Genomic DNA, 26,002 nt, shown 5'->3' with positions numbered 1-26,002 from the left:
GTGGATAAAGATATAGCAGATGAGAACTACAGATAAGAACACTGCTCCACTGTACACTTCATCTGTAGAGGAAGCATTAGCATAACATTGTGTGTGCTGATATGGCCTGGTGTAGTGTCTTATCTGCAGTGTTGAGGAGTTAATAACTACAAGTAGCAACTCTACTAACTTAACTCCCTACATTTTTCAGTGTGACAGTAGCTCAGCTATTTTCACAATTATGTAGCTTTTCCACTAACATCTTATTTTTTTCCAACAATTAGTAGCATAACGTCACAAAAGGTAGCATTTATCATTTAGGTGCATCCCAAACCGCACACTTCTTTACTATTCTACGTCATTTTGCAGTGTAAGTAGTGTGAGCAGTATGTTAACACTGAAAATGCAACTATGAGTACCTGGATGATGCACTTTTCCAACTGTCAAAATGGAGTGTGGACTGTTAGACACTTCATGCACTCAGTGCTCACGGCTTGCCATAGTAGCAGAAGAGGCGGATTTACCTGGCTGCGATGCTGGCCAAACAAAACAATTGTAAATAATAGAGAACGTAGCAACTAGCAAAACTTCAGTGAAGACAGCACCTTATGTAAGTTAAATGCTTTACCATCACCCCACGCTGTGTGAGTATGTGCGTTGTTTGAGATACAAGTGTTGAACTATTGTTGGCAAACGTGCTAAAGCTAGCGGCAACACGTCACATGTGTTTAAAATGTCACTTCTGTCAGCTGTTAAAAGGTGAATGCTTCCGTGAAGTAAAAAAAAAAAAAAAAAAAAAAACGCTAAGAGTTCCATTTGGGAAGATACTACACTTTGAAAATTCATACACTACATGGCTGAGTGCATACGTGTATATTGTAAGAGTGTAGTATATAGTGTGTCATTTGGGACACATTTATTGGTACAATTGGTACTCATAATCACAGCTGAGCAAGTAATCAAATGCACCAACCTAAACCATTCTCTCTTTCATATGTAGCATTGAGAAGCCCAATTGACCCTTTGCTAAGCTTGGTTACGGTTGCTTGCACTGACAAGCTCTGCAGAACTCCCCATTGGAATTAATAAAAGAATGCCGTGAACGACGTGGTTTTTGGCAAATTATTCTCATAAACGGAATGGATAATATTTTTACGTGGGTTGGTATGAAGAGTGACATTGTACTGCAAATTTATCTTACGTTTTTTGTAAAATAAATTGTTAAAGTAAACAGTAATTTAGGGTGACCAGATTCCTGCTTGTGGAAAACGGAACAGCCCCCTCCCAGCAAAAATGAAATTGATGTATCCTTACCTAGGCGCAGATCAATGCGAAGAAGTAGAGGGTGCATCCGCATCTGTAACTGCTGTCACCTTGCACTTTTCATTGACAGCAATTTTAACAGTGTGCGCTCGTCTTTCAAGAGTTTATCGTAAAATGCAGAGCAGTCCAGTCCACAATTAAGACATTCATTGCCTTCATGACTGTTACACTGAGTTGAGATTTATCCAGTGTCCATGCTGCGTTCATTAATGAGAACACATATTCCACAGATGCAGATGTCCCAGGCAGGCGTAAAACAAACTCTACGACCTTGGATAAGACTCCGAAGTTAATGGTCTTGTTCTTCAGCTCACTGAAAACGTCTGTCCATCTCTCAGACACTGCCGTCTTGTTCATGTTCCACTTAGTGATGCGACGAGTGACATTGTTTTTCCGCACAAGCCCATGCTCATCAAAGAGCGGGATTCTGGAGTAGAAGTGTTCGAGGCTGCTCTGAATGTCTTTCCACTCTGGGATGTCTCTCAGTAGGGCCCGGCCCCATTCAAGGTTTTCTGTGTTCTCCAATGATCGGCTCCAATTTTGGAGGTAATCCACTGATGCTGAATAAAAGTTTCTCACTGCACAAAAGAAATCATCCGCTCACATGTCACCAGCTTCAACCAGGGTATCCAACTGCTGTTTAATGTCAGAGGGTATGAATGATTCCTCCAGCTTGGCCTGCAAGACTATTTTCAGGTCATGAATGTGCAAAGCTATGGCCATGCATAACAGAATGATAAGCAAAAAGTCTTCACTTGCGTGCACCTTGTCAGATTCAGAACTTTGCTTCACAAAAAAAATCGCTAACACTTGGCGTGGCACACTTACTTTTAGCAGCATCCACATGCTTTTTTGCATGAATAGGCTGCGAGATGTTGGTGCGGCCTCCATGGGCGATGGAAAAGCAAGCTCCACAAATCTCACACCTCACTTTACTAGGCTCTGTCTGTCACTAACTGGATGTCTATTGATAGGGGATTGTGATTGGATAGTTTAATCCAATCATGTACTTCAAATAAAATTCTAATAAATGGTTTTACAAGTCTTATCCTTGGCTATTTTTGATTAGAATACTCACGTGACTGAGAAAGCCGCATAGGCATTTGAGAAATTTTAGGAGAGTGGAAATACGGGACATAAGAGAATAAGTCAGGACACTAGAAAAAGTGCTTGAATACAGGACTGTCCCGGGAAAAACGGGACGTCTGGCCACCCTACAGTAATCTGATCAAAAACTGTGGAGACTGTGAATCAGAATCAAGGCAAACGATTATTACAGAAAAACATCATTTAATAGCGATTGCACATCTAATGACATTAGCGTAAGTGAACAGATCTGTTTAAAACATCTCATAACACACTCATTTTGATGCTGTGAACTGTTTATTTACTATCGCTATTACTATGACTTGAATCAATACATAACTAAATTAACGTTCAGTTATTAGCTTTAATTTACCTTGGAGCAAATGTAGGTGTCATTGTGGATGTTATATGTTCATTTGAGAATGAGGGCTGACACAGTTTAATCCATAACATGCCCTTCTCCAGATTTATTTAAAGATTATTAAAAAAAAGAACTTCTCTGAGTAACTCGTGTCACCATTACAAATGACCCGGCAACATCGTGTTTGACATTTGTTCGATTATTTTGATAAAATCCTGCTTAAAAGTACTCAAACACACATTACTTCCATTGGCTGTCATTTGGAAAATTGCAAATACGTGTCAGAGTAATGGTGGCAGGGCAACAGTTGTTAAGACAGGATTGGTCAGAAGCACTTTAATGCAGGGCTTAGAGAAGGGTCAATTTATTTCAGTGAATCCGTTCATTCGGATGGTTCATATACAGTAAATTAACTCGTTTAAATCAATGATTCTCCCCTGTGCAGAAGTCACTGCATCTTCTCTATTGAAGCGATGTGTTTAGTTCACTGCTTTTCACTGTTTTAGACTCAGCTTGTATAAAAAATTTATAAGTATAAAAGTATAAATCTTGTGTCTTATTTGAGCTGTAAAGTTGTTTAAATCGTAATTTTTACTATCGTTTTAGGGTTTACACAGTTACGTCGTCATGGCAATGAGTTTGTAAAATTGGATACAACTTCACAGAAAAGGTTAGTAAGTGATTTTATCACACTAAAATCATGTTAACACACATTGTTTATGTACTGTGGCAATACTTTTGAAACAGTGTGTATTTTAACGTTTACGGATTGGCCCCATTCACTTCCATTGTAAGTGCATACCTGTAACCCAGATTTGTGCTTTTTTAAAAGGAAGGGAAGGACAAATCAAAATAATTTTTCTGTGGTTTTCAACATAATGCCACAAATGCTGCAGCTGTCCATTGAGCTTAACTTGCATTAAACCTAGAATATTCCTTCAATTTAGTTTTATGTAAATATTTACAGTGTGTTCAATTAAATGTTGTTAATCTTCATTGTTTTGTGCCACATAATGCTGTTCTGAATCAGAACAGTATTTACATTTCACAAAGGCAATACAATTATTTTAAAATATACAGTATATCTATATTTAAGATGACATTGTAAAAACACTGATAAGTCACAACATTAAAACCACCTGCCTAATATTGTGTAGGTACCCCTCATGCTGCCAAAACAGCACCAACCCCCATCTCAGAATAGCATTCTGACATGATATTCTTCTCACCACAATTGTACAGATCGTATTCTGAGTTACTGTAGACTTTGTCGGTTCAAACCAGTCTGGCCATTCTCTGTTGATCTCTCTCATCAACAAGGCATTTCCATCCACAGAACTGCTGCTCACTGGATGTTTTTTGTTTTTTGCACTATTCAGAGTAAATTCTCGAGATTGTTGTGCGTGAAAATCCCAGGAGATCAGCAGTTACAGAAATACTCAGACCAGCCCGTCTGGCACCAACAATCATCCATGCAATTATCTAATCAGCCAATCATGTGGCAGTAGTGCAGTGCATAAAATCATTCAGATACGGGTCAAGAGCTTCAGTTAATGTTCACATCAACCATCAGAACGGGGAAAAATGTGATCTAAGTGATTTGGACCATGGCATGATTTTAGGTGCCAGACGGGCTGGTTTGAGTATTAATGTAACTGTAGAGTATGCTCTATATGCAGTGGCGGATTTAGGCATGGGTGACATGGACAGCTACCCAGGGCGGCATCTTGCAGGGGGGTGGCACGAGGCACCCACACAGAACCCCCCCCAACCCGTCAACAACTTTGGGGCCGTGTTGAAGCGGGTTTCGCCCAGGGCGCCATACAAGCTAGAACCGCTACTGTCTATATGTAAACAGTCCCTTTCAGTAATTGCTGAGTTTATCAGTTTTTCTAGCTTTTTAAATGGTCGTGGCATTGCAGTTGAAAGATTGGATATAACTTTACACAGACAAGGCTAGTAAATGCTTCTAAAACACAAGTAGACATTATTTTCTGTGCCAATCAAAATTATACCTCAATTGATGTTAATAGAACTTAACTTGTATTGAACCCAGAACATTACTTTAAATTTGAAGGTCACTTAAACTGTATCCTAACAGCCTTCTTATAGTGGCAAAAGGACTGCAGTTTCTGGCAGAGAACTTGCTTTTACATTCTCATTATACATGACCTTTAACCTCTTGCCTCAGTTGGCTATAATTCTCAGCAGACAGGGTAACTGAGGCATGGAGTTCAGGCTCTTGCTGGGGGTCAGCAGAGTCTCATTTTGTCAGATGAGCTGATGAATGATGGATGAACTGTGTGCCAAACTAGCAACAGTGCTAATGAAGAGTGGAGCAACACTACAGGATCATGCCTAAACTCATTTACTATGAAACTGTATGGATTTTACTTAGTTCCAGGCGTCAATTATGCTTGTGTTCCTACACAAAAATCACAATTGTCAAATACACTTATTACAATAATTATATAAGTAACTGATTAAAGTTTATTCATTTAACAGTTTGAAATAGGGATTGGTTACCATGATCGAATAGTCAACTAGTCATCCAACAACCAACTTGTCAATTAGCAAGTTCGACTATTTTATGTAGATTTAATATTGTAATACTTGATTGTATTCGTTGTTAACTACTTTAGTTAACATACAATGGACAATACTTTTATGCATTAATTCTTCTGTTAAAACTTGTTTATTATTTAAGCTGTAAAGTTGTTTAAAATCTCATTTACTGGAATAACAGGGTTCACAGCCTTACATCGTCATGGCAATGAAGTTGTAAAATTGGATATAATTTTACATAGAAAACATTAGTAAGTGATTTTATTACACTAAAATCATGTTAACATGCATATTGTTTGTGTCTTGTGGCTATACTTTTGAAACAATGAGTATTTTAATGTTTACTGATTGGCCCATTGACTTCCATTGTAAGTGCCTCACCGTAACCTCGATTTTTGCTTTTTTTTAAAGAAAAGGAGGGACAAGACAAAACTCTTTTTTTTTTTTTTTTAGTAATCAACATTATGCCACAAATTCATCTACTAATATTAACAAATGCAACCTTATTGTACACTGCAAAAAAGTATTTACATTTTCAAGACGTACTGTATTTTTGTCTTGTTTTCCAGTAAAATTATCTAAATCTAGTAAGATAAATGGTTAAAACAAGAAAAAACTGTTTGTCTTTGGGAGAAGAAAAATAAACTTCATTCAAAGGGAAAACTATTTTATTTTTCTTACCCCACTGGCAGATTTTATTTTTTTCTTGTTTAAGTCAAAAGTTCACTTAATTGTGTCAGATTTACAGTTGAAGTCAGAAGTTTACATACACTTAAGCTGAAGCCATTTAAACTCATTTTTTAACCAATCCACAGATTTCATATTAGCAAACTATAGTTTTGGCAAGTCGTTTAGGACATCTACTTTGTGCATGACACAAGTAATGTTTCCAACAATTATTTACAGACAGATTGTTTCACTTTTAATTGACTATATCGCAATTCCAGTGGGTCAGAAATTTACATACACTAAGTTAACTGTGCCTTTAAGCAGCTTGGAAAATTCCAGAAAATGATGTCAAGCCTTTAGCCAATTAGCTTCTGATAGGAGGTGTGCTGAATTGGAGGTGTACCTGTGGATGTATTTTAAGGCCTACCTTCAAACTCAGTGCCTCATTGCTTGACATCATGGAAAAATAAAAATAAAATCAGCCAAGACCTCAGAAAAAATATTGTGGACCTCCACAAGTCTGGTTCATCCTTGGGAGCAATTTCCAAATGCCTGAAGGTACCACGTTCATCTGTACAAACAATAGTACACAAGTATAAACACCATGGGACCACGCAGCCATCATACCACCCAGGAAGGAGATACATTCTGTCTCCTAGAGATGAACGTAGTTTGGTGTGAAAAGTGAAAATCAATCCCAGAACAGCAGCAAAGGACCTTGTGAAGATGCTGGAGGAAACAGGTAGACAAGTATCTATATCTACAGTAAAATGAGTCCTATATCGACATAACCTGAAAGGCTGCTCAGCAAGGAAGAAGCCACTGCTCCAAAACCACCATAAAAAAGCCAGACTACAGTTTGCAAGTGCACATTGGGACAAAGATCTTACTTTTTAGAGAAATGTCCTCTGGTCTGATGAAACAAAAATGGAACTTTTTTGGCCATAATGACCATTGTTATGTTTGGAGGAAAAAGGGTGAGGCTTGCAAGCCGAAGAACACCATCCCAACCGTGAAGCATGGGGGTGGCAGCTTCATGTTGTGGGGGTGCTTTGATGCAGGAGGGACTGGTGCACTTCACAAAATAGTTGGCATCATGAGGAAGGAAAATTATGTGGATATATTGAAGCAACATCTCAAGACATCAGCCAGGAAGTTAAAGCTCGGTCGCAAATGGGTCTTCCAAATGGACAATGACCCCAGGCATACCTCCAAAGTTGTGACAAAATGGCTTAAGTACAACAAAGTCAAGGTATTGGAGTGGCCATCACAAAGCCCTGACCTCAATCCGATAGAAAATTTGTGGGTAGAACTGAAAAGCATGTGTGAGCAAGGAGGCCAACAAACCTGACTCAGTTACACCAGTTTCTGTCTGAAGGAATGGGCCAAAATTCCAGCAACTTATTGTGAGAAGCTTGTGGAAGGCTAACCAAAACATCTGACCCAAGTTAAACAATTTAAAGGCAACAAAGTACCAACAAAGTGTATGTAAACTGACCCACTGGGAATGTGATGAAAGAAATAAAAGCTGAAATAAATCATTCTCTCTACTATTATTCTGACATTTCACATTCTTAAAATAAAGTAGTGATCCTAACTGACCTAAGACAGGGAATGTTTTCTACGATTAAATGTCAGGAATTGTGAAAAACTGAGTTTAAATGTATTTGGCTAAGGTGAATGTAAACTTCTGACTTCAACTGTATCTTAAAACAAGACATAATGTCTTAAGCCACTTTGCTTGACAAGTAAATAAATCACGTTGTAAGAATGTTTAGATCATTTTACAGGAAAACAAGACAAAAATACTTTTTTTTTTTTTTTGCAGTGTAGTGTTGCAGGTTTTTTTTTTTTTCTTATAATATTTGTTTATGTTTTGATATTTTTAGTTGCAATACTTTAAATATACAAATTAACTAAGTTGACTAGTCATACTAATCTATAAACTTGCATGTTACACATTTTTAAAGCTTGTAGTTTTTAGATGTTTGTCAAGATGATTCATGTTTTCTCTTATTCCATCAGCCATGACAATGCCTTTTTAGAGTGTATTTTTAGGATTACTGTGGATATTTTTGAACCTCCTCATAAGCCTTCTTGATCTTTGAGTCAGGAAATATAGATTCATAGAGTCTATGGCATTACAGATGAATATGGAAAACAGAACCAGCAGAATAAAGTTCTGCTGTCATAAATGCATAACCTCATACTTGCCACATTAAGACTCCCAGTCATAACTGGGATTGAGGGATTGAGTAGAACCATGTACAACAGCTCTGAATTCAATCATCAGTATTCTCACTCTGACTGTGATGGTGGTTTATGAGGGCGCTCTATGGGAGATGCACATATGAAGGGTAAATTATAAAAAGCAATGTGTTTTGTAAAGAACGTCTTGTCTGTGTTTGGGAATATTAAATCCTACTGTGGCTGGGATGAAAACCATTGTCTTTTTTTTTCTTCTTTTTTTTTTTTACAGTTCATAGTCAATCTGATCAAAGTCTGATCACTGACGATGAACTTCAAACATGGGCTTATTTACTTTTATTCACTTAATTCGTTCCATTTACACTTGGCCACATAAATGCATCTCTGCAAATGCATTGGCACCATTCACTTCCATTGTAAATGCCTCACTTAACCTAGTGAGAAAACTATTTTTTTTTTAAGAAAAGGAGGGACAAGTCGAAATGTATTTTTGTAGTAATCAACATTATGCCACAAATGCTGTTGATTGAGCTTAACTTGTATTGAACACTGAATATTCCTTTAAGAGCACAGTACTATACTTTCACAGCAGGAGATATTTTTGGAAGGCACATGTGTATCTTTACATAATACAACAGCACTGGTGGGATGGATTTGTGGTTAAATATTTCCAGCTTGCCATAAAACACTCCACAAAGAATCACTACTTTCCCTACTCTCCCTGCAACTTCTCAGAACAAAGTACACACTTTTGAAAGAGCTGTTACAGCCAAACCTTCAACACAAAGTAAAAAAGCTATTGCAGTAACTTGAGCCCTGCTTTGAAAATAAACCAAACTCACTTTGTTGTATGTTCTCTAAAGAGAGCTGACCAAGAGAAATGACAAAAACAGATTTAATGTATTTCATTCCCCCCACATGCAGCGCTCTGAGGGGGAAAATCTCTAAAAAGTAATTGTGCTTGCTGATAGCGCAGTTTATTATCATTTGATTTCTGCGTTAAGCACATGACTCACTCACACAAATATGCAAATCAGGTTACAGTGCAAATATGTCCAAAAATGGCTAAACTCCGTTTTCATGACGCAATTCCCTATCTTGCGGGTCAGTTCTGACTTTTGTGAAGGATGCAGCAGAGTACTGCAATATGCACTTTACTTGGACTGTAAGGAATCACTCCACCACTGTCATTCTGGCACCTGAATAAGCACTTAAACTTCTGAAAATGTGCTTGACTACACCGCACATTTAAATATATGCCTAGATATACCACTCTTTTCCATCATTTGAATTGAATTACATGATTTACTGCTTCCATGACCAATAGAACATCTTATTAATAAAAGTCAGTTTACCATCAGTTTTTGTATTTTTGTGTCTGGTTAAAATGAACTGCGGGCTATTAATGAACAAGATACAAGTTTTTGCACTGAAATTCCATTTGCAAAAGTGCCACTGATCCCTCCAAAAACCTAAGCTGATTTTAAAACATCCCAATAGAAGGCGTTTATCTTTAAAACTGCTTTTTATTCAGATGCTGAATTTACAGTGACAGTAGTTAAAAGCATTATCTTTAAAAACATTAAAGTACACAGTACAGTGGTTGATTTGAGGCTTTGTTTTGTCCATTCCGTGTTGATCCTACAACACAGAGGTCAATGGTGACCTGTAAGTGGCCCTGAAAATGAGGCACCTTGTGCTTTATTGTGCCAGAGTATCTTTCCCTTTGTCTCGTTTTTCCTTGACAAATTGCCTTTGGAATACTTGAAGAACTAACTCATTTTCACCAGGATTCCATTGTTGTTGTTCGACTATAAAACAGTTTGTTTGAAATTATGTAACACTTGGAACTCCCGTGCCGTCTCGAGGCCTCTCATGTCCGTCCCTTGAAAGTATTCATGCAGGTGTAGCTTCCTGAGAATTTATGGATTTCTTCCAGGGCACTTTGCGGTAGGACACTGTTTCGTAGGTAAAACAAAGTGATAAACGCAATGAATGAGGCATTTCAAAGTGGATTTGCTGAAATATTTTGATGCAATATAAAATTGTACTCTGTTGATGGAATCAGACCGTACCTTTTGAGAATAATGAGCGCATGCATGGTCCATGGTAGGTAAATGAAGGCCGTATTGGTCCTGACAGCATCCACTGTTCTCTGGGCTACTACCTCTGGCTTTAGAGGAGGGAAAAGTTGGGGAAACCTGCAGAGCAAAACCCCAGGCATGGGTACAGTTAAATACAACTGTTGTCAAACTTACAAAAAAAGTACCATGGTATTACCATGTTTTATTTGGACATGTATCATGGTAAAACCATTGTTTTTTTCAACATGCACCACCATATTTTTGGACATGTATCATAGTAATATCATGTTTCAATTTTGCACATGTACCATGGTGATACAATATATTTTATTTATTTATTTTATTTTTTACATATTTCATGGTTATACCTTTTTTTTCCATGCTCCATGGTATTACCATGCTTTTGTTTTCTTATCTGACATGCACCTTGTTTTTTTTTTTTTTTTTTTTTTTTTTGGACATGCACCATTGTGCATTGTGCATAGGGGCAGTGGTGGCTTGGTGGTTAAGGCTCTGGGTTACCAACTAGCTGGTCAGGGGTTCAAGCCCCAACACCACCACAATGCCACCGTTGGGCCCTTGACCCCATCTGCTCCAGGGGTGCCGTATCATGGCTGACCCTGCGCTCTGACCCCAGCTTGACTGGGATATGTGGAAAAAAAAAAAAGAAGAATTTCACTGTATATGTGCAAAAAACATATAATGTGTGATAAATAAAATTATAAAAAAAAAAATTATTTAATTATAAAAAAAAAAAAATATTACCATTTTTTGTTTTGGTACATGTACCATGATAATACTATGTTTTTTACATATTTCATGGTTATACCATGTTTTTTTTTTTTTTTACATGTACCATGGTATTACCATGTTTTTTGACTAGTGGTACTAGGGGTGGGCGATATGTCCAAAATCTTATATCATGATATGAGTAATTTTATATCACGATAACAATATATATCGCAATATTTATTTATTTATTTATTTATTTGGAAAACCAATAAAAATCGGTTAACATAATAAATAACCACATAGTAATGCCTATTTTTGGAAAATCTAGTCAGTGAAATAAATATTTTTTAAATGAAAACTATTCCTCCTATATAATTTTCTCTTTATTTAGAACTTGACAAACAAAATTAAAAATAAAATAAACACTCAGTTTTAAATCAACCTTACCATAATAATCAATTTCACATTATATATTACAATATTTTCACAATATTCTTTAGTGTGCTTCATTTTAAGATGTTAAAACAGATAGTTTGTATTACCACAAGTGATTATCGTTGCGCGACAGTTTGCCGATTAAATTTTTCTAATCTGTGTCAGCTTTTGTGAACCAGATGTCACACCTGTTTTAATAACAAGCTCCTCTTCATTTTCGTAACTTTTCTTTTGATTACATCAGCAAAAATTAATCAAATGATGTAGATGTACAGATGTGCGGTGTAGTCAAGCGCACATCGGCTTGTTAAACAGATGATCCAGGTGTCTGGATCACAGTGATACTGTCCCGGCAGAGTGTGTCAGTCAGATCACAGTGGACTTCTGCATCCTTCACTGTAGAGTGCTCAGAACCGGCCCACAAAATCAAAATTGCAAAGAATCAGCCACGAGTTTGTGGGCGCATTTGCGGCGGTGCCTGATCTGCATAATTCGTTTAGTGAATCTGGCATTAAACCAGCATGCACAAATAATGACGAATTTATTCCCTGCTCAAGCCTGGTTGCAGTTTCACATGAAGCGTGCCCACTGATAGATACCGTCACGCTGCGCACATGGATATTTACATATCGCGATATTCACGATATAGCAAAATCTCTGTCGATTGACACTTTATATCGTCGCCACGATGTATATCGTCATATCGCCCAGCCCTAGGCAATGACATATTGTTTTGGGCATTCAACCTTGAAGTACTATGTAAATAGCAAGATACTGTATATGAATATGGAAATATTTGAGTACCATGGTATTACCATCTGATACCATACTGTACCATGGCACCGCCAAAATATTTTTTTAAGGGCAGACTATTACAACAAACAAATTCAACATGAAACAGTGTTTTCAACCAATTTTACCTCTGTAATGTAACATGTTTCCAGTTGAAACAGGATATTGAGTGAGAAAACAATTTATTTATCCATAAGGAATGGATTTGTTTGTCAGTTGTGTTTATATGACAAGAGGTAAGAAGGGAGGGGCTTAAAAAAATAAGAGGGCTTGGTGACATCAGCCGAAAAGGAAAGTCGTTTCAGAGGCGGAGCAAGTTTTTTTGATTCTGATGAAAGATTAGGAATAATTGCACAGCTGAATCCTACAAAATAAGACCATACCAAGTAAACCGGGTCGAAATTATGATTTCATGTTGACTTTAAGGGATAATAGTGCTTTGCCTCTGAATTTTGGAAAACATTAACTTCAAGTTGTGTTTTTTCATTGGTTTCCTCAGCAAAACACTTCAACTCACCTGACTCGCATGCCCTGAAACATTTCAGTGTTGGTGTGAAATGGGAGGACAGTGGTACAGCCCACCCCAGGACAGTCCAGCAGACCCAGAGTGAGGCTCTCCATGAAAGCCAGTGAGGATGCTTTAGAGGTGCAGTAGTCTATAGCACCAGGGATGGGCGACAGAGACAGGATGGAGTTGACGCACACAACATGGCCGTTTTGTAATTCCAGCATACGAGGCAGGAAGGCTTTCGTTGTCTGTGGACAAAATGATTATTACAAATTTAATTAAACCCAAGGAAGTGAGAACTTAGATATCAGAAAATTACATGTAGAATGTTGCAATCAGTTTCCAAAATTAACACTCATCAAATGCAAGTAAAAATTGGGTTTGGTGGGTAAAATAAAATAGTCCGATGCTCACTTATGCAAAATCAAAAGTGTACGAAAGGTCTTGTCAAGAAAACATTCCTCGCAACTTGCACGTCTTTTACAATGTTTCAATCGGAAACTTGGAAAAAATTGGAAAATTTACGGTCAGAGGTTGATGTCAGATGAATTCCTCTAGAAGTACATGTGGCGACACATGTGGAATATTCCTCGCAATAACCCACCAAAATGTATATATGAGGAACAAAATCATGTGTCTTCATGTTTTTGTCACCATAAACAAATGTGGCAAAATACTAATTTTAGACTCTGGGTGCAACTGTTTCTAAGGTCTGTTAAAAGATATCAACGCCACTCACTATAATAGAACCAGATGACCCCACCACCACCCGATACCTTCCTATCTGACCCTATCCAACCACTCAGTGTACTTACCCAAAACTGTCCCATTGTATTGATATGCTGTGTCTTCAGAAGAGCATCATCATCACTGTCAAGCAAACTCTTCCCATGCACCACTGCAGCATTATTCACTAGAATGGTAACGTCTCCCACCTACCATGAAAAAAAAAAAAAAAAAGACTAACGGTGAGATACATTCTCTTTTAGGACTAGTAAGGTAATGTAATACTGCCATACTGCTGGGGCTTTTCTAACCTAGACATTTCAGGTGAGGTGTAATGTATTTGCATATACCTGTAATGTTTTAAGTGTTATCTCTATAAATATACCTTATAGAGGTTGACCAATAGTGGATTTTGCCGATACCAATAACTAAGGTGGTGGGAAAGGCTGATAACCAATTAATCGGCCAATAGTTTTTAAAATGAATTTATAGAATGTAAAAAAAAAAAATCTTAATCTTTCCTTACTATGACAGGCACAGACAAAGAGTCCTAAAAGAATAAAATCCCAGATGCAGTTTAATGTTTAACCAAAATCCCCAAAATAACCACAAAAATTATGATTTGGTGCATAACGCGGGACTTTTTAAAGTATAAACAAGCCCGAAACACACCAGGGACTCTTATTTTGAAAATACGTAATGATGCAAAAAATATTGGCAACTTAAGCATAGATATTTGCATATAACAATAGTTCCAAAAAGCAACTATCGGTATATCAGTCTACCTCTAATACCCTATAGTCTTTAAAGTCAACAAGAAATGCAATTCGCAACTTTTTGTACTTTCATAATCGAACGTATTTCTGAGTGAAACAGGCTGTTTAACGAGATATAATGGTAATTGATATAATCGTTTAGAAATTTATTAGATCATGAAAAATGGGTGTTAGATACCAGAATGGAGCCTAGATGTTGGAAGGGAGGAGTCAACAAAGAGGGATTTGTGATGTCAGCCGAAAAGGAAACTTGCTTCAGAGGCGGAGCAAGGGATTACATTTTGAAAAAGATACGAAGACAAACTTTTTTTTAAATTTGGAATACCGTGCACTTATGAATCATGGTTAATAAGACCAGGAACATGTTAATGAATGTCAATAGTGTCAAAATATGACTTTATGGGACATACCTTCTCTCTGACAACCTTGGCTTGCTTGTAAACATCTTCCCTGTTGGCCACATCGCAAACAAAGTAATGACACTCTGTCCCCATGAGGGCGATCTCCTCGCATGCCTCCTGCAGACATTTTTCCGTTCGACCCCACAGGATTAGCTGATAGAAGAAAGGAACCAAAAGTCAATGGTGGAAAAATTTAGAAAACATACAGGAAATGCACAGGTTTACAAAGCACAACACATACACACTGTAATGATGTGAGCTGCCATATTGAAAATAAAATGATTTTTTGAAATCTTTCTGAAAGCAAAACTGCAAAATAGAACAGAGGGTCAGTGATGCATTTTTAGTGATGAATTTGTGACTCAAAAGATTTAATTTGTGTAACAGTATTTCCCATGTTGTCCATTGCTATTCATAAACAACGCCTTGCCGTTTTTATAATTAGTAATGCGAACAAATGAAAATTCTGTCCTCATTTACTCATTCTCATGTTGTTCCAAGACATACACTATATTGCCAAAAGTATTCGCTCACCCATCCAAATAATTGAATTCAGGTGTTCCAATCACTTCCATGGCCACAGGTGTATAAAATGAAGCACCTAGGCATGCAGACTGCTTCTACAAACATTTGTGAAAGAATGGGCCGCTCTCAGGAGCTCAGTGAATTCCAGCGTGGTACTGTGATAGGATGCCACCTGTGCAACAAGTCCATTCGTGAAATTTCCTCGCTACTAAATATTCCACAGTCAACTGTCAGTGGTATTTAAGTGGAAGCGATTGGGAATTAAACTAAACAAAATGACAGAGCGGGGTCAGCGGATGCTGAGACGCATAGTGCGCAGAGGTCGCCAACTTTCTGCAGAGTCAATCGCTACAGACCTCCAAAGTTCATGTGGCCTTCAGATTAGCTCAAGAACAGTGCATAGAGAGCTTCATGGAATGGGTTTCCATGGCCGAGAAGCTGCATCCAAGCCATACATCACCAAGTGCAATGCAAAGCATCGGATGCAGTGGTGTAAAGCACGCCGCCACTGGACTCTAGAGCAGTGGAGACGCGTTCTCTGGAGTGACGAATCATGCTTCTCCATCTGGCAATCTGATGGACGAGTCTGGGTTTGGCGGTTGCCAAGAGAACGGTACTTGTCTGACTGCATTGTGCCAACTGTGAAGTTTGGTGGAGGGGGGATTATGGTGTGGGGTTGTTTTTCAGGAGCTGGGCTTGGCCCCTTAGTTCCAGTGAAAGGAACTCTGAATGCTTCAGCATGCCAAGAGATTTTGGACAATTCCATGCTCCCAACTTTGTGGGAAGAGTTTGAGGATGACCCCTTCCTGTTCCAACATGACTGCGCACCAGTGCACAAAGCAAGGTCCATAAAGACATGGATGAGCGAGTTTGGTGTGGAAGAACTTGACTGGCCTGCACAGAGTCCTGACCTCAACCCGATAGAGCACCTTTGGGATGAATTAGAGCGAAGACTGCGAGCCAGGCCTTCTCGTCCAACATCAGTGTCTGACCTCACAAATGCGCTTCTGGAAGAATGGTCAAAAAATCCCATAAACACACTCCTAAACCTTGTGGAAAGTCTTCTCAGAAGAGTTGAAGCTGTTATAGCTGCAAAGGGTGGGCCGACGTCATATTAAACCCTATGGATTAAGAATGGGATGTCACTTAAGTTCATATGCGTCAAAAGGCAGATGAGCGAATACTTTTGGCAATATAGTGTATTTAAATGTACGGAGTAATGCAATCCAACGTTATTACATTGCTTAACAAGATTGTTAGAGACGACATCTACGATAAAGACTACAGGTAATGTAATTACATTATTTGGTATGAGCTAAATTCTGTAAACTGTAACAGTGGAATCATTATTAATATTGGTGTAGCAGATGGTTATAATATAATATAATAACTTACTGAGATCAGCAGCATAGCAAACTGGTGATTCGGTGTTTATCTCGAGCGTGACTGGCTGAATTTAATGTCCCGTTAGATAGTAGGCTGGTCAGTGTCCAAGTCCAAAACATTGTTGCTCTGTACACTGTTGCTTTTGTTTAGGTCCTTCTTATGGTGCCTTAAGTGTTTTTCAATTTATTTATGATTTGGTCAGTTGTCTGATTGAAGCCGGTGTTCATCATTTCATGCTGGATCTTCTCGTAGACGATTTTGTTCCCCTTTGCGATCTCTCAAGTTTATCTCGGATCTCCATAAAGACCATATCGCAAGTAGAATGCTCGTTTTGTCCACGTTACCTGAATGCATTTGATGTCTAATCATTTTGTGGGATTTTTTATTGTTTTTATAGTGTGAAGAAGTACTCTTTGCTGAAAAGGTAGCAACTGTTGTTGTTTGGTAAAAATTTGGTGACGAAACATTATCCCACCCTCCGTCCCCTGACGTAATTGGTTCCTATGTGGAGACCAGCAAGCTTTTGGGGCCAGTGTCGAACCAGGTTTTCAGCCCCAGAACGGCCTTTTATGTGTAGAACAGTTCAAGAATTAGCACCGGCCCAGGAACCCACCCTGAACCATGTCGGTGGAAAAAGGCTAAATGAAAGGTAATGAAATCAGGAATCATGCCTCATCACCTCTCAAACACATTCTCGTAGAGATTACACAGCTGCTGGGCACATGGGCCAGCCATTATCTGCTTCATTAGCCTATTACAATTGTTTGTGTGTGTAGCTGTGAAGGTCTAGGGTACCCTGACAAACACTAGTGACTATTTGCGAATAAAGCAGCCATTTCCATCCCATGTGTTTAAGAGAACGTCAATTTTCGAGAAATTGGCTTAAAATAGAAGTGAAAATGGAAGTTAAGCCACTGTGGCTCTTTTATTACAAGGAATGTAATAAATGACTTGCGGTTTAGAGCGTGCAGACAAAATGTTCTGACGAACTTCAAGCTTGCTAGCGTTCAGAAGCAGATGCTGCAAAAGCATGTCAGCTTTGGCATTTCATAGTAACCAGAGCAACATTTTACATGTTTTATACACATTTTAGAAACTTTTTTGTTTCCCATTATGGTGTTTCCATCCAGATTGTTTTATACAATATCTGAAAAATTGTGGATGGAAACCCAGCTACAGATGGAGAAACCAACGTAAGACAGTCTTAAGGGACTTTGCTTTGCTCCCCATTCTCATTAAATTTTATCGGAGCCAGCATCTAGTTGCTAGGTCTTGTCGTAATAGAAATAAATGAGGGCAAAATACTGAAGGGTGCAGTATCCTTATTCACACTGCTGGCTGTTTGTTGCTGAAGAAGGAAACACATTTACTTGCAACATCATTTGCCATGGGTGAAATTGGTCCAATTACTTATTTCTCTCTTTGTGAAAGCAGCTGTGGAAATTTCCAACCTCTGAGCATTTGGTGTAATACTTACAAGTAAGCAGTTCAAACAACTCCAACATGGAAAAGTGGAGCCATTACCAGGGTCAATTACAAGGTTTTCCGAATGCAAAGAAACTCTACACTGTTTAAAGTCCTCAAACAGTAGCCTCACTATTTTTGTAGCTAAATGTATTCTCTACAGACAACAATGTAATGTTTGCTGTTCAAATTAACCTAAAGTAATCTCTGTGGTAGATCAGTATTTATTTGCTGATGGCCTGATCTACAGGTGGTTTCACCTATTTGGACTTATGGACTTTTATGTAATAAACATACCCATGTGTTTTTGTATAGGGCTGCTCTGTATGCATGGCCATTGAGGTAATTAATGGAAATACAATGGGATTTCACAACAATCTTGATATTTCTGCTGGAGAACAACAGCTCACAAGGTGGTCAACCATACAATCCAGTTATGAGCTTCTTCTGCACAAATTAGCAATTCTTATCACTCCAGTCCTTAGTGGGACTGAGTACACAACAATAAAATATAATATGCTAATATAAGGAGCAAATAAACCATGCTTAATCCTGTTCAATGAGGACACACATTGTTAAAATTCAATACAAGTTGAGCTCAATTGACAGCATTTATGAAATAATGTAGATTAACACAAAAATGTATTTCGACTTGCCCTTCCTTTTCTTTGAAAAAAACAAAAAAGGAAAAATCTGGGTTACAATGATTGACTTACAATGGAAGTGAATGGGGCCAATCAGTAAACGTTTAAATTCTCACTTTTCCAAAAGTATAGCCACAAGACATAAACAGTATGCTGGTTAACTTGATTTTAGTGTGATCAAATCGTTTACTAACCTCTTCTGTGTAAAATTACTTCAAATGTTACAACTTTGCTGCCATGATGACGCAAAGCTGTAAACCCTAAAACTACTTTACAAATGACTTAAACTTTACAGATGAAATGATATAATAATTAATGTAAGTGATTTTATAAAATTATAAGCACATTTCTGCTTTTAAACCCTCCAAAAATTGGCCCCATTCACTTGTATGGTAAGTGCCTCTCTGTTACCTCGTTTTGTGGTAATAAACATTATGCCATAAATACAGTCGACTGATCTTAAACTTGTATTGAACACAGAATATTCCTTTAAGGAGAACCACAAACGATCAGTGTTGTGTGTATGAATCTGATGATAAAATCGATCCAAAGTACATGCTTTCATGTATTATAGAAACCTTTAAATGGCTACATTCTGTCATCATTTACTCACCTTCATTGTGTTACACAGAGGAAAGAAAGTTCCTGGGGGGTGGATAAACATGAGTGTGAGTAAATTATGTCAGGATTTTTATTTTTGAATGAAGTGTATACTTCAGGTGGCTCTAACTTCTGTCGACCTGTAGTCTTCCCACTTGCCCCCACTAAGTCATTCACTTTGCTCCCTATGGAATGGGTCTGCATGTGTATGGAGGATTGGAGAGGGGGCACGGGGAGTTCAGGAGGCAGTCGCCTGCCGCTCTCTAATTAGTGTGGAGACATAAGGGTCAGCCACAGGGCACTGCTCAGCTGGAGATGTATGTCCCCTGCCACCCTACCCCCAGCACATCCACATACAGAAAGCAATTTACATAGGGCTCACTTTCTTAACACTTTTGTTATGTTGCAGCCTTATGTTAAAATGGTTTAAATTATTATTTTTTTCACATCAATCTACACTCCATACCCCATAATGACAAAGCAAAAAACTGATTTTTGATAACTCTGCAAATTTATTAAAAAGAAAACTGAAATATCACATTGATATAAGTATTCAGACCCTTAACTCAGTACTTAGTTGAAGCACCTTTGGCAGTGATTACGGCCTCAAGTCTTTTTGGGTATGATGCGACAAGCTTTGTACACCTGGATTTGGGGATTTTCTGCCATTCTTCTCTGCAGATCCTCTCAAGCTCTGTCAGGTTGGATGGGGACCATCGGTGAACAGCCATTTTCAGGTCTCTCCAGAGATGTTTGATTGGGTTCAAGTCTGGGCTCTGGCTGGGCAACTCAAGGACATTCACAGAGTTATCCATAAGCCACTCTTGCATTGTCTTGGCTGTGTGCTTAGGGTCTTTGTCCTGCTGGAAGGTAAACCTTCGGCCCAGTCTGAGTGCTCTGGACCAGGTGTTCATTAAGGATATCTCTGTATTTTGTTGCATTCAGCTTTCCTTCAACCTTGAACAATCCCCCAGTCCCTGCTGCAGCAAAACACCCCCACAGCATGATGCTACTACCACCATGCTGCAGATTTGTGATGGTATTGTGCAGGTGATGAGCGGTACCTGGTTTCCTCCATACATGACTCTTGGAATTGAGGCCAAACAGTTTAATCTTCATTTCATCAAACCAGATAATCTTGTTTCTCACAGTCTGAGAGTCCTTTAGGTGCTTTTTTGTGTGTTTTGCACTGAGAAGAGCCCTCCATCTGGCCACTCTGCCATAAAGCCCAGATAGGTGGAGTGTTGCAGTGATGGTTGTCCTTCTGCAAGTTTCTCCCATCTCCACACATGATCTCTGGAGCTCAACCATCAGGTTCTTGGTCACCTCTCTTACCAAGGCCCTTCTCCCCCGACTGCTCAGTTTGGCCGGGGGGCCAGCTCTAGGAAGAATCCTGGTTGCTCCTAACTTCTTCCATTTAAGAATTATGGAGGCCATTGTGCTCTTGGGAACCTTCAATGCAGCTGAAATATTTTTTGTAGCCTTCCCCCGATCTGTCTCTGAGCACTGTAGGCAGTTCCTTTGACCTCATGGCTTGGTTTTTGCTCTGATATGCATTTTCAGATGTGAGACCTTATATAGACAGGTGTGTGCGCCTTTCCAAATCATGTCCAATCAATTGAATTTGCCAGACGTGGACAAAGCGGGTTCCAATCAAAGTGTAGAAACATCTCAAAGATGATCCAGAGAAATGGGATGCACCTGAGCTAAATTTCAAGTGTCATAGCAAAGGGTCTGAATACTTATGTACATGTGATATTTCAAGTTATCAAAAATCAGTTTTTTGCTTTGTCATTATGGGGTATGGAGTGTAGATTGATGTGGGGAAAAAAAAAAATTTAAGCATTTAACATAAGGCTGCAACATAATAAAAAAAATAAATAAAAAAAATTAAAAAAAATGAAGGGGTTTGAATACTTTCTGAATGCACTGTACATCATAGTACTCCCTTAGTACTGCCTTTCATTTTCAAATGTTTTAATAAAAAAATATATTTTACAACTGCATCTGTAATACAGTAAAAACGACAGTGTTACAAGTAATGAGAATCAGCATTGAAAACAATAGGACATCTAACTGGTCCTAAATGTTGGCATCATTTTCTTTATGCAGAGTATAATTTCCTTCTTTCTGCATTGATTTTGGGTTAAATATGACCAGGACATTTTCTTGACAGGTTTTGTGAGAATCATCCCTGTAACTGTATGTTAACAATCAACTCACTTGTGTCTATTTACATTTCTCTTAAGTAGCCTAATTTTAGCAGAAACATCTGAGACAAAGTTGATACTTCAATGAAACACAACTGAGACCTCTTGTTATACGTGAGAGCAATCTCTGAGCAATACACTTTTTCTCTGGGTTCTTTTCCTGTGGTAATGGGGTGACACTTGAAATGACTGTTTAGGGCTTGCTTAGTGGCCTATGACATACTGTAACTGATGCAAAATATTTTGAGTATTGAATTACCAGGCAATGCTGACCTCTTGACCGCTACAGTGAATTTCAACCCCCACGTAGTCAAGTTAACTATGAATCTGTGATTTTGTGCATTTATGATTCAATGTCTTAACCTCTTAAGCATTCTTTAAGACTGGGGTAACTGTGAATACAGCCACTGCAGGTGCTGTTTCCAAAGACTTCACACCTTGACAATGGCAAACAACAGGGTGTTGACAAGCATGGTGGCTTCCTTTAACATACTGCTGCAAAGCTCTAAATAAAGAGCTGCTTCTTTCAAAGACCTTTGCCCTGGGATGACGTAATAGGTGAATTGTGTAAGTGAGTATTCAGGGATCTAATGTCTCCTAGTTGTCTGCAGTGTGACGTTTGCATTGCGACTTTTACGATGGGTTTTATTTAGTCCCATACACACATACTTCTCTGAGGGAAAATGTGTGTAAATCCAAGTAACACCGCCTAGAATCAGGGCCCCGTCACTGTGGTTACACAAGTTATTAATCTCTGTCTATTACAGTTGGGGCACTGGGGCTATTTAAAATGCAATGTCTAGGGTGGGTAAGGCAGCTGAGGCATTTCTTTCCAGCTCTTGACTTTCATTAGATTTTGCTTTACAGTCTGAGTGTTGAGACACATGAATATTACCCTACTGACAAAGTGAGAGATTTAATTAAGCTATCAATATATTAGATAAAGATTCTAATGAAGTAAAAATTCATAGGAAAGATCACACTAGGAAAGCAGGCATCCTGCTAAAGTTATTGGCACTGTTTAATTATTGGGTCAGTGGCCTCTCTACAGAAGATTTTCCAATGATGAAACATGCCTAAAACCTTGTGAAAGAAGGATGTTTTCTGCAAAAATAACTATTCTACTATACTAATTGACCCAGTTTGCTGTACAAGTTTAGCCAGACTTTGGGTTGCAGCTCTGCATTTTGATTGGTCTGTTGACCGTAGGGTCATGACCTATGCATTGACTAATCAGACCTATGCACTGTTGAAACAATGGTTTTATGAACAGGACATGCAATGTCTCTAGGGAGAAAAGTAGCCCATAGAAAGTTATATATTGTGTGAAACCAAACAAACCATTTTTGACAAGGAATGCCCTGACAAAAATTGCCATAACATCCACAGTTACTACAGTTCATGTAGCTATGTTGTAATTAAGTATTAGACACCACTGCCATAATAAATGTAAACTTCTTACACTGTTTGAAAATTATCCCATATCCATGTATTATGGTTGCTTAGTGGTAACAATACCTATTTTGACTACCATGGTATTTTTTTGTTTTGGGTTCTGCACCCCTGCTGTAGATGTGTGTTTACCCAGGAATATTCTGGGTTCTATACAAGTTAAGCTCAATCAACAGCATTTGTGGCATAATGGAAATTACCAAAATATTTTTTGACAAGTCCGTTCTTTTCAAAATCATTAAATAAATAAAAATCTGGGTTACAGGGAGGCACTAACAATGGAAGTTAATGTGGACAGTTCGTAAACATTAAAATTCTGTTTTTTTTTTTAGTTTTTTTTTTTAGTATAGCCAAAAGAGGAGATTATAATGTAACACAAATCACTTACTAACCTTTTCTGTGTGAAGTTATATCCAATTTTCCAACTTCATTGCCATGACGTAATGCTGTAAAACCTAAAATCCTAAAGCAATTGTAAAAATGCTGATTCAAACAACTTTAAGCTTAAATAATACTTTTTTAATTCTTAAATTACAATTTTAAGTGTCACATTTCTGCCTTTAAACCATTCTAAAATTGGCCCCATTCACTTCCATGTTAAGTGCCTCACTGTAACCTCAATTTTTGCCTTTTTATTTTTATCTTTTAAGAAATGGAGGGACGAGTCAAAATGATTATGATTTGTTATCAACATTATGCCACAAATGCTGTCACAAATGCTGTCAATAGAGCATAACTTGTACTGAACCCGGAAAATTCCTTTAAATGACAATTAAATTGTGTAAGGAGACTGTTATTATAATTGTAGTCTATGACATTATTACTTAATTTTGTTTCATATGCACATGCTGACATTTACATTTATTATTATTATTATTTTATCAAGCTTAAATGCCAATTAGTGCAGGGGGGAGTAAAGTGCTATGAAACTTTAAAACTATTATAATGTATCACCTATGATTAACAAATGATAGAGAGAGAAGTAGAAAGAAGCAGAGAGGGAGACAGCCTGGTATCCAAAGTGTTGTGACACAAGAGACCTGACTGTAATGTTTTGCAGGAACTATTTAAAGACAGTGGTGAGCTTAAATTAAATACCAAGCAGCAAAAATACAAATAAAGCCATATGAGCACGAGTTATGATGCATGTTTACCTTTTTAGCCCCGCGCTTGGCGAACTCCCTGGCCAGGTGACGGCCGATGCCCCGTCCGCCACCCGTGATAAGCACCACTTCTCCGGTCAGATCTCTTCGCTTGCTCGGCAAGAACCAGCACACTGTCGCCCTGACAACATAGTACAGTATCTGAATAGGTAAGAGCACCACGGAGCCCAGCGCCTTCAGATCCATTTCACTCTCAGTTCTCGTCTGGATCAATTGCCGGACAAAGTGAATCCTTGCTCGGAGTGATCACCTTTACCCTAAGAGTGGATAAGGCAAGTCGCCTTCTTTTGCAACATTGACGCACGCTAAATACGGTAACACACATCTACCGTGATCCAACGCAGAGAACAGTGTGGCATTTTTCGCACCTTTATATTCCACAGGAGTCTGAACATAAACTCCTCATCCACGGGGCTTTTGCTGCGACAAGTGTGCACTGCTTTTACGCACCAGACGGGGAGTCCTGTCGCTCCTGACAGCGGCCAGTATCCAACTATGACGATACGTCGGACCTGAATTGGGTTTTAAGGAGACCATTTATCTTGATTGACAGCTGGAGGCCTGACAGTATTGCATTATCAAGGGTTTGTTTATGACGGTATATGTCCCTCCCCCAGGAGCGGTGCCACAGGCCGTTTCCACAGCCTTTTCAAGTTTCAGCCTGGGGTTACGTTGTAAGGGGCCGTTAACACCGAACGCGTCCTTGCGCTACAAAATCTAGACGCAACGCCTCGAACGCAGGTGTCTGGACTCTCGAGACGCGCTTTTTAAAGGTGCACTCAGTCATTTTTTTTCCTCATTAAAAAGTCTCACTCCTAAATAAATGTATACAATTTTGAAACATATGCATAAAATCATGAGCTCTCACATGAGATGAGGACTCCAGTCATCAGTAAGCTTCTAAAAGCTGTTTAAATCTACATGGAGAGGGTCCCTTCATGGGGGCTGCCATGTTAGAATCACATGACTAGCCGAATGCTACTTGCTTAATCTCAGCAACTGCACTGTTGTTGCACATTTTCACTCATGGATTAAATTATGTCTGATTGTGAATTGTGAGTACAATGGCATCGGTAACTATGGAAACTATTACATTTGGATTGATGCTACATCCAGGCCCCTAGGTGTCAGTGTAAGTCCAAGATGACAAAATAAAAAGTTACTGAGTGCACGTTTACAAGTCGAAGTTCTGTTTAACTTGACACGGCTTCTTAAATATGTAGCAGTCCTGCGCAAGACTCTGAAAAAGCAGCGAGACGCGGTGCAATGGTCAAATACGTCCATTTCTAGCATATGTTTACATAGGAATATAATTTAAATGCACCAGACTCATAAGCACTGCAACATTTATGACCTTAATGTTGTTTGAATTGCATGAAACGTTTATCTTTTTTTTTTACTGCAGTAAACAGCGTGGGCTTGCCAGTTGTATAAGGATGGTCTGGTCTGTCAGGCTACTGTTATATATCTTTTGAATTAAAAGCTATGATAGAGTGGTCCTAAACCTGTCACATGACCCATGTTCTTTGAAAAACAGGAAAATCAGGGAATTTTAAAGTTGTGATTTCAAGGCTTGGAAAAGTACTACAAATCTGTAAAATCTCTGTAGTGAAAAATCTCTGTAGATTTCTATAATCAGTATAATTTGTTCTTGTTTGTCTAGTGCTCAGGTCTAAAACATCTCAGCAACTAGAAACTGCTCTTTGTTATTGCAGTCTTTACAACACAACATAAAAATGTCCGTAACACGTTAAAATAAGGTTTCATTTTTGAACATTAGTGAACAACATTAGTTAATATGAACTAACAATCTTTAACATTTTTAAAATCAAAAGCTGTATATGTTAACATTACTTAATGCTCTATGAACTAACAATGAACAATTGCATTTTTATTAACACATGAACAAAGCT

General features: G+C 38.3%; 1 protein-coding gene and 1 pseudogene across 1 annotated transcript; one reads left to right on the top strand and one right to left on the bottom strand.

Moving 5' to 3' along the window:
- Nucleotides 1–26,002, top strand: part of LOC127427763 (arylacetamide deacetylase-like 4) — a 42,865-nt pseudogene that overhangs the window by 8,204 nt on the left and 8,659 nt on the right.
- LOC127427604 (short-chain dehydrogenase/reductase 3-like) lies at nucleotides 9,693–24,743 on the bottom strand. The gene is made up of 6 exons (XM_051675280.1): nucleotides 24,081–24,743; nucleotides 14,655–14,798; nucleotides 13,558–13,677; nucleotides 12,752–12,990; nucleotides 10,267–10,392; nucleotides 9,693–10,149 (listed from the first exon to the last, which is right to left on the bottom strand). The coding sequence occupies exons 1-6, from the start codon at nucleotides 24,273–24,275 to the stop codon at nucleotides 10,065–10,067; spliced, it is 909 nt and encodes a 302-aa protein (XP_051531240.1). The 5' UTR covers nucleotides 24,276–24,743; the 3' UTR covers nucleotides 9,693–10,064.

Source organism: Myxocyprinus asiaticus, chromosome 37 (assembly GCF_019703515.2).
Source record: "Myxocyprinus asiaticus isolate MX2 ecotype Aquarium Trade chromosome 37, UBuf_Myxa_2, whole genome shotgun sequence".
Taxonomy (NCBI): Eukaryota; Metazoa; Chordata; class Actinopteri; order Cypriniformes; family Catostomidae; genus Myxocyprinus; species Myxocyprinus asiaticus.
The sequence above is the reverse complement of the archived record's forward strand: the minus strand, read 5'-3'. Positions and strand labels throughout refer to the sequence as shown.

What these genes read in the sequence shown, in the direction of transcription:
- LOC127427604 (XM_051675280.1), bottom strand. Translation starts at nt 24,275, where the DNA reads ATGGATCTGAAGGCGCTGGGCTCCGTGGTGCTCTTACCTATTCAGATA. An exon ending in CCAAGCGCGGGGCTAAAAAG is followed by an intron (nt 14,799 to 24,080) that starts GTAAACATGCAT and finishes TTCTTCTATCAG; the next exon opens with CTAATCCTGTGGGGTCGAAC. An exon ending in ATACAATGGGACAGTTTTGG is followed by an intron (nt 12,991 to 13,557) that starts GTAAGTACACTG and finishes TTTTGTCCACAG; the next exon opens with ACAACGAAAGCCTTCCTGCC.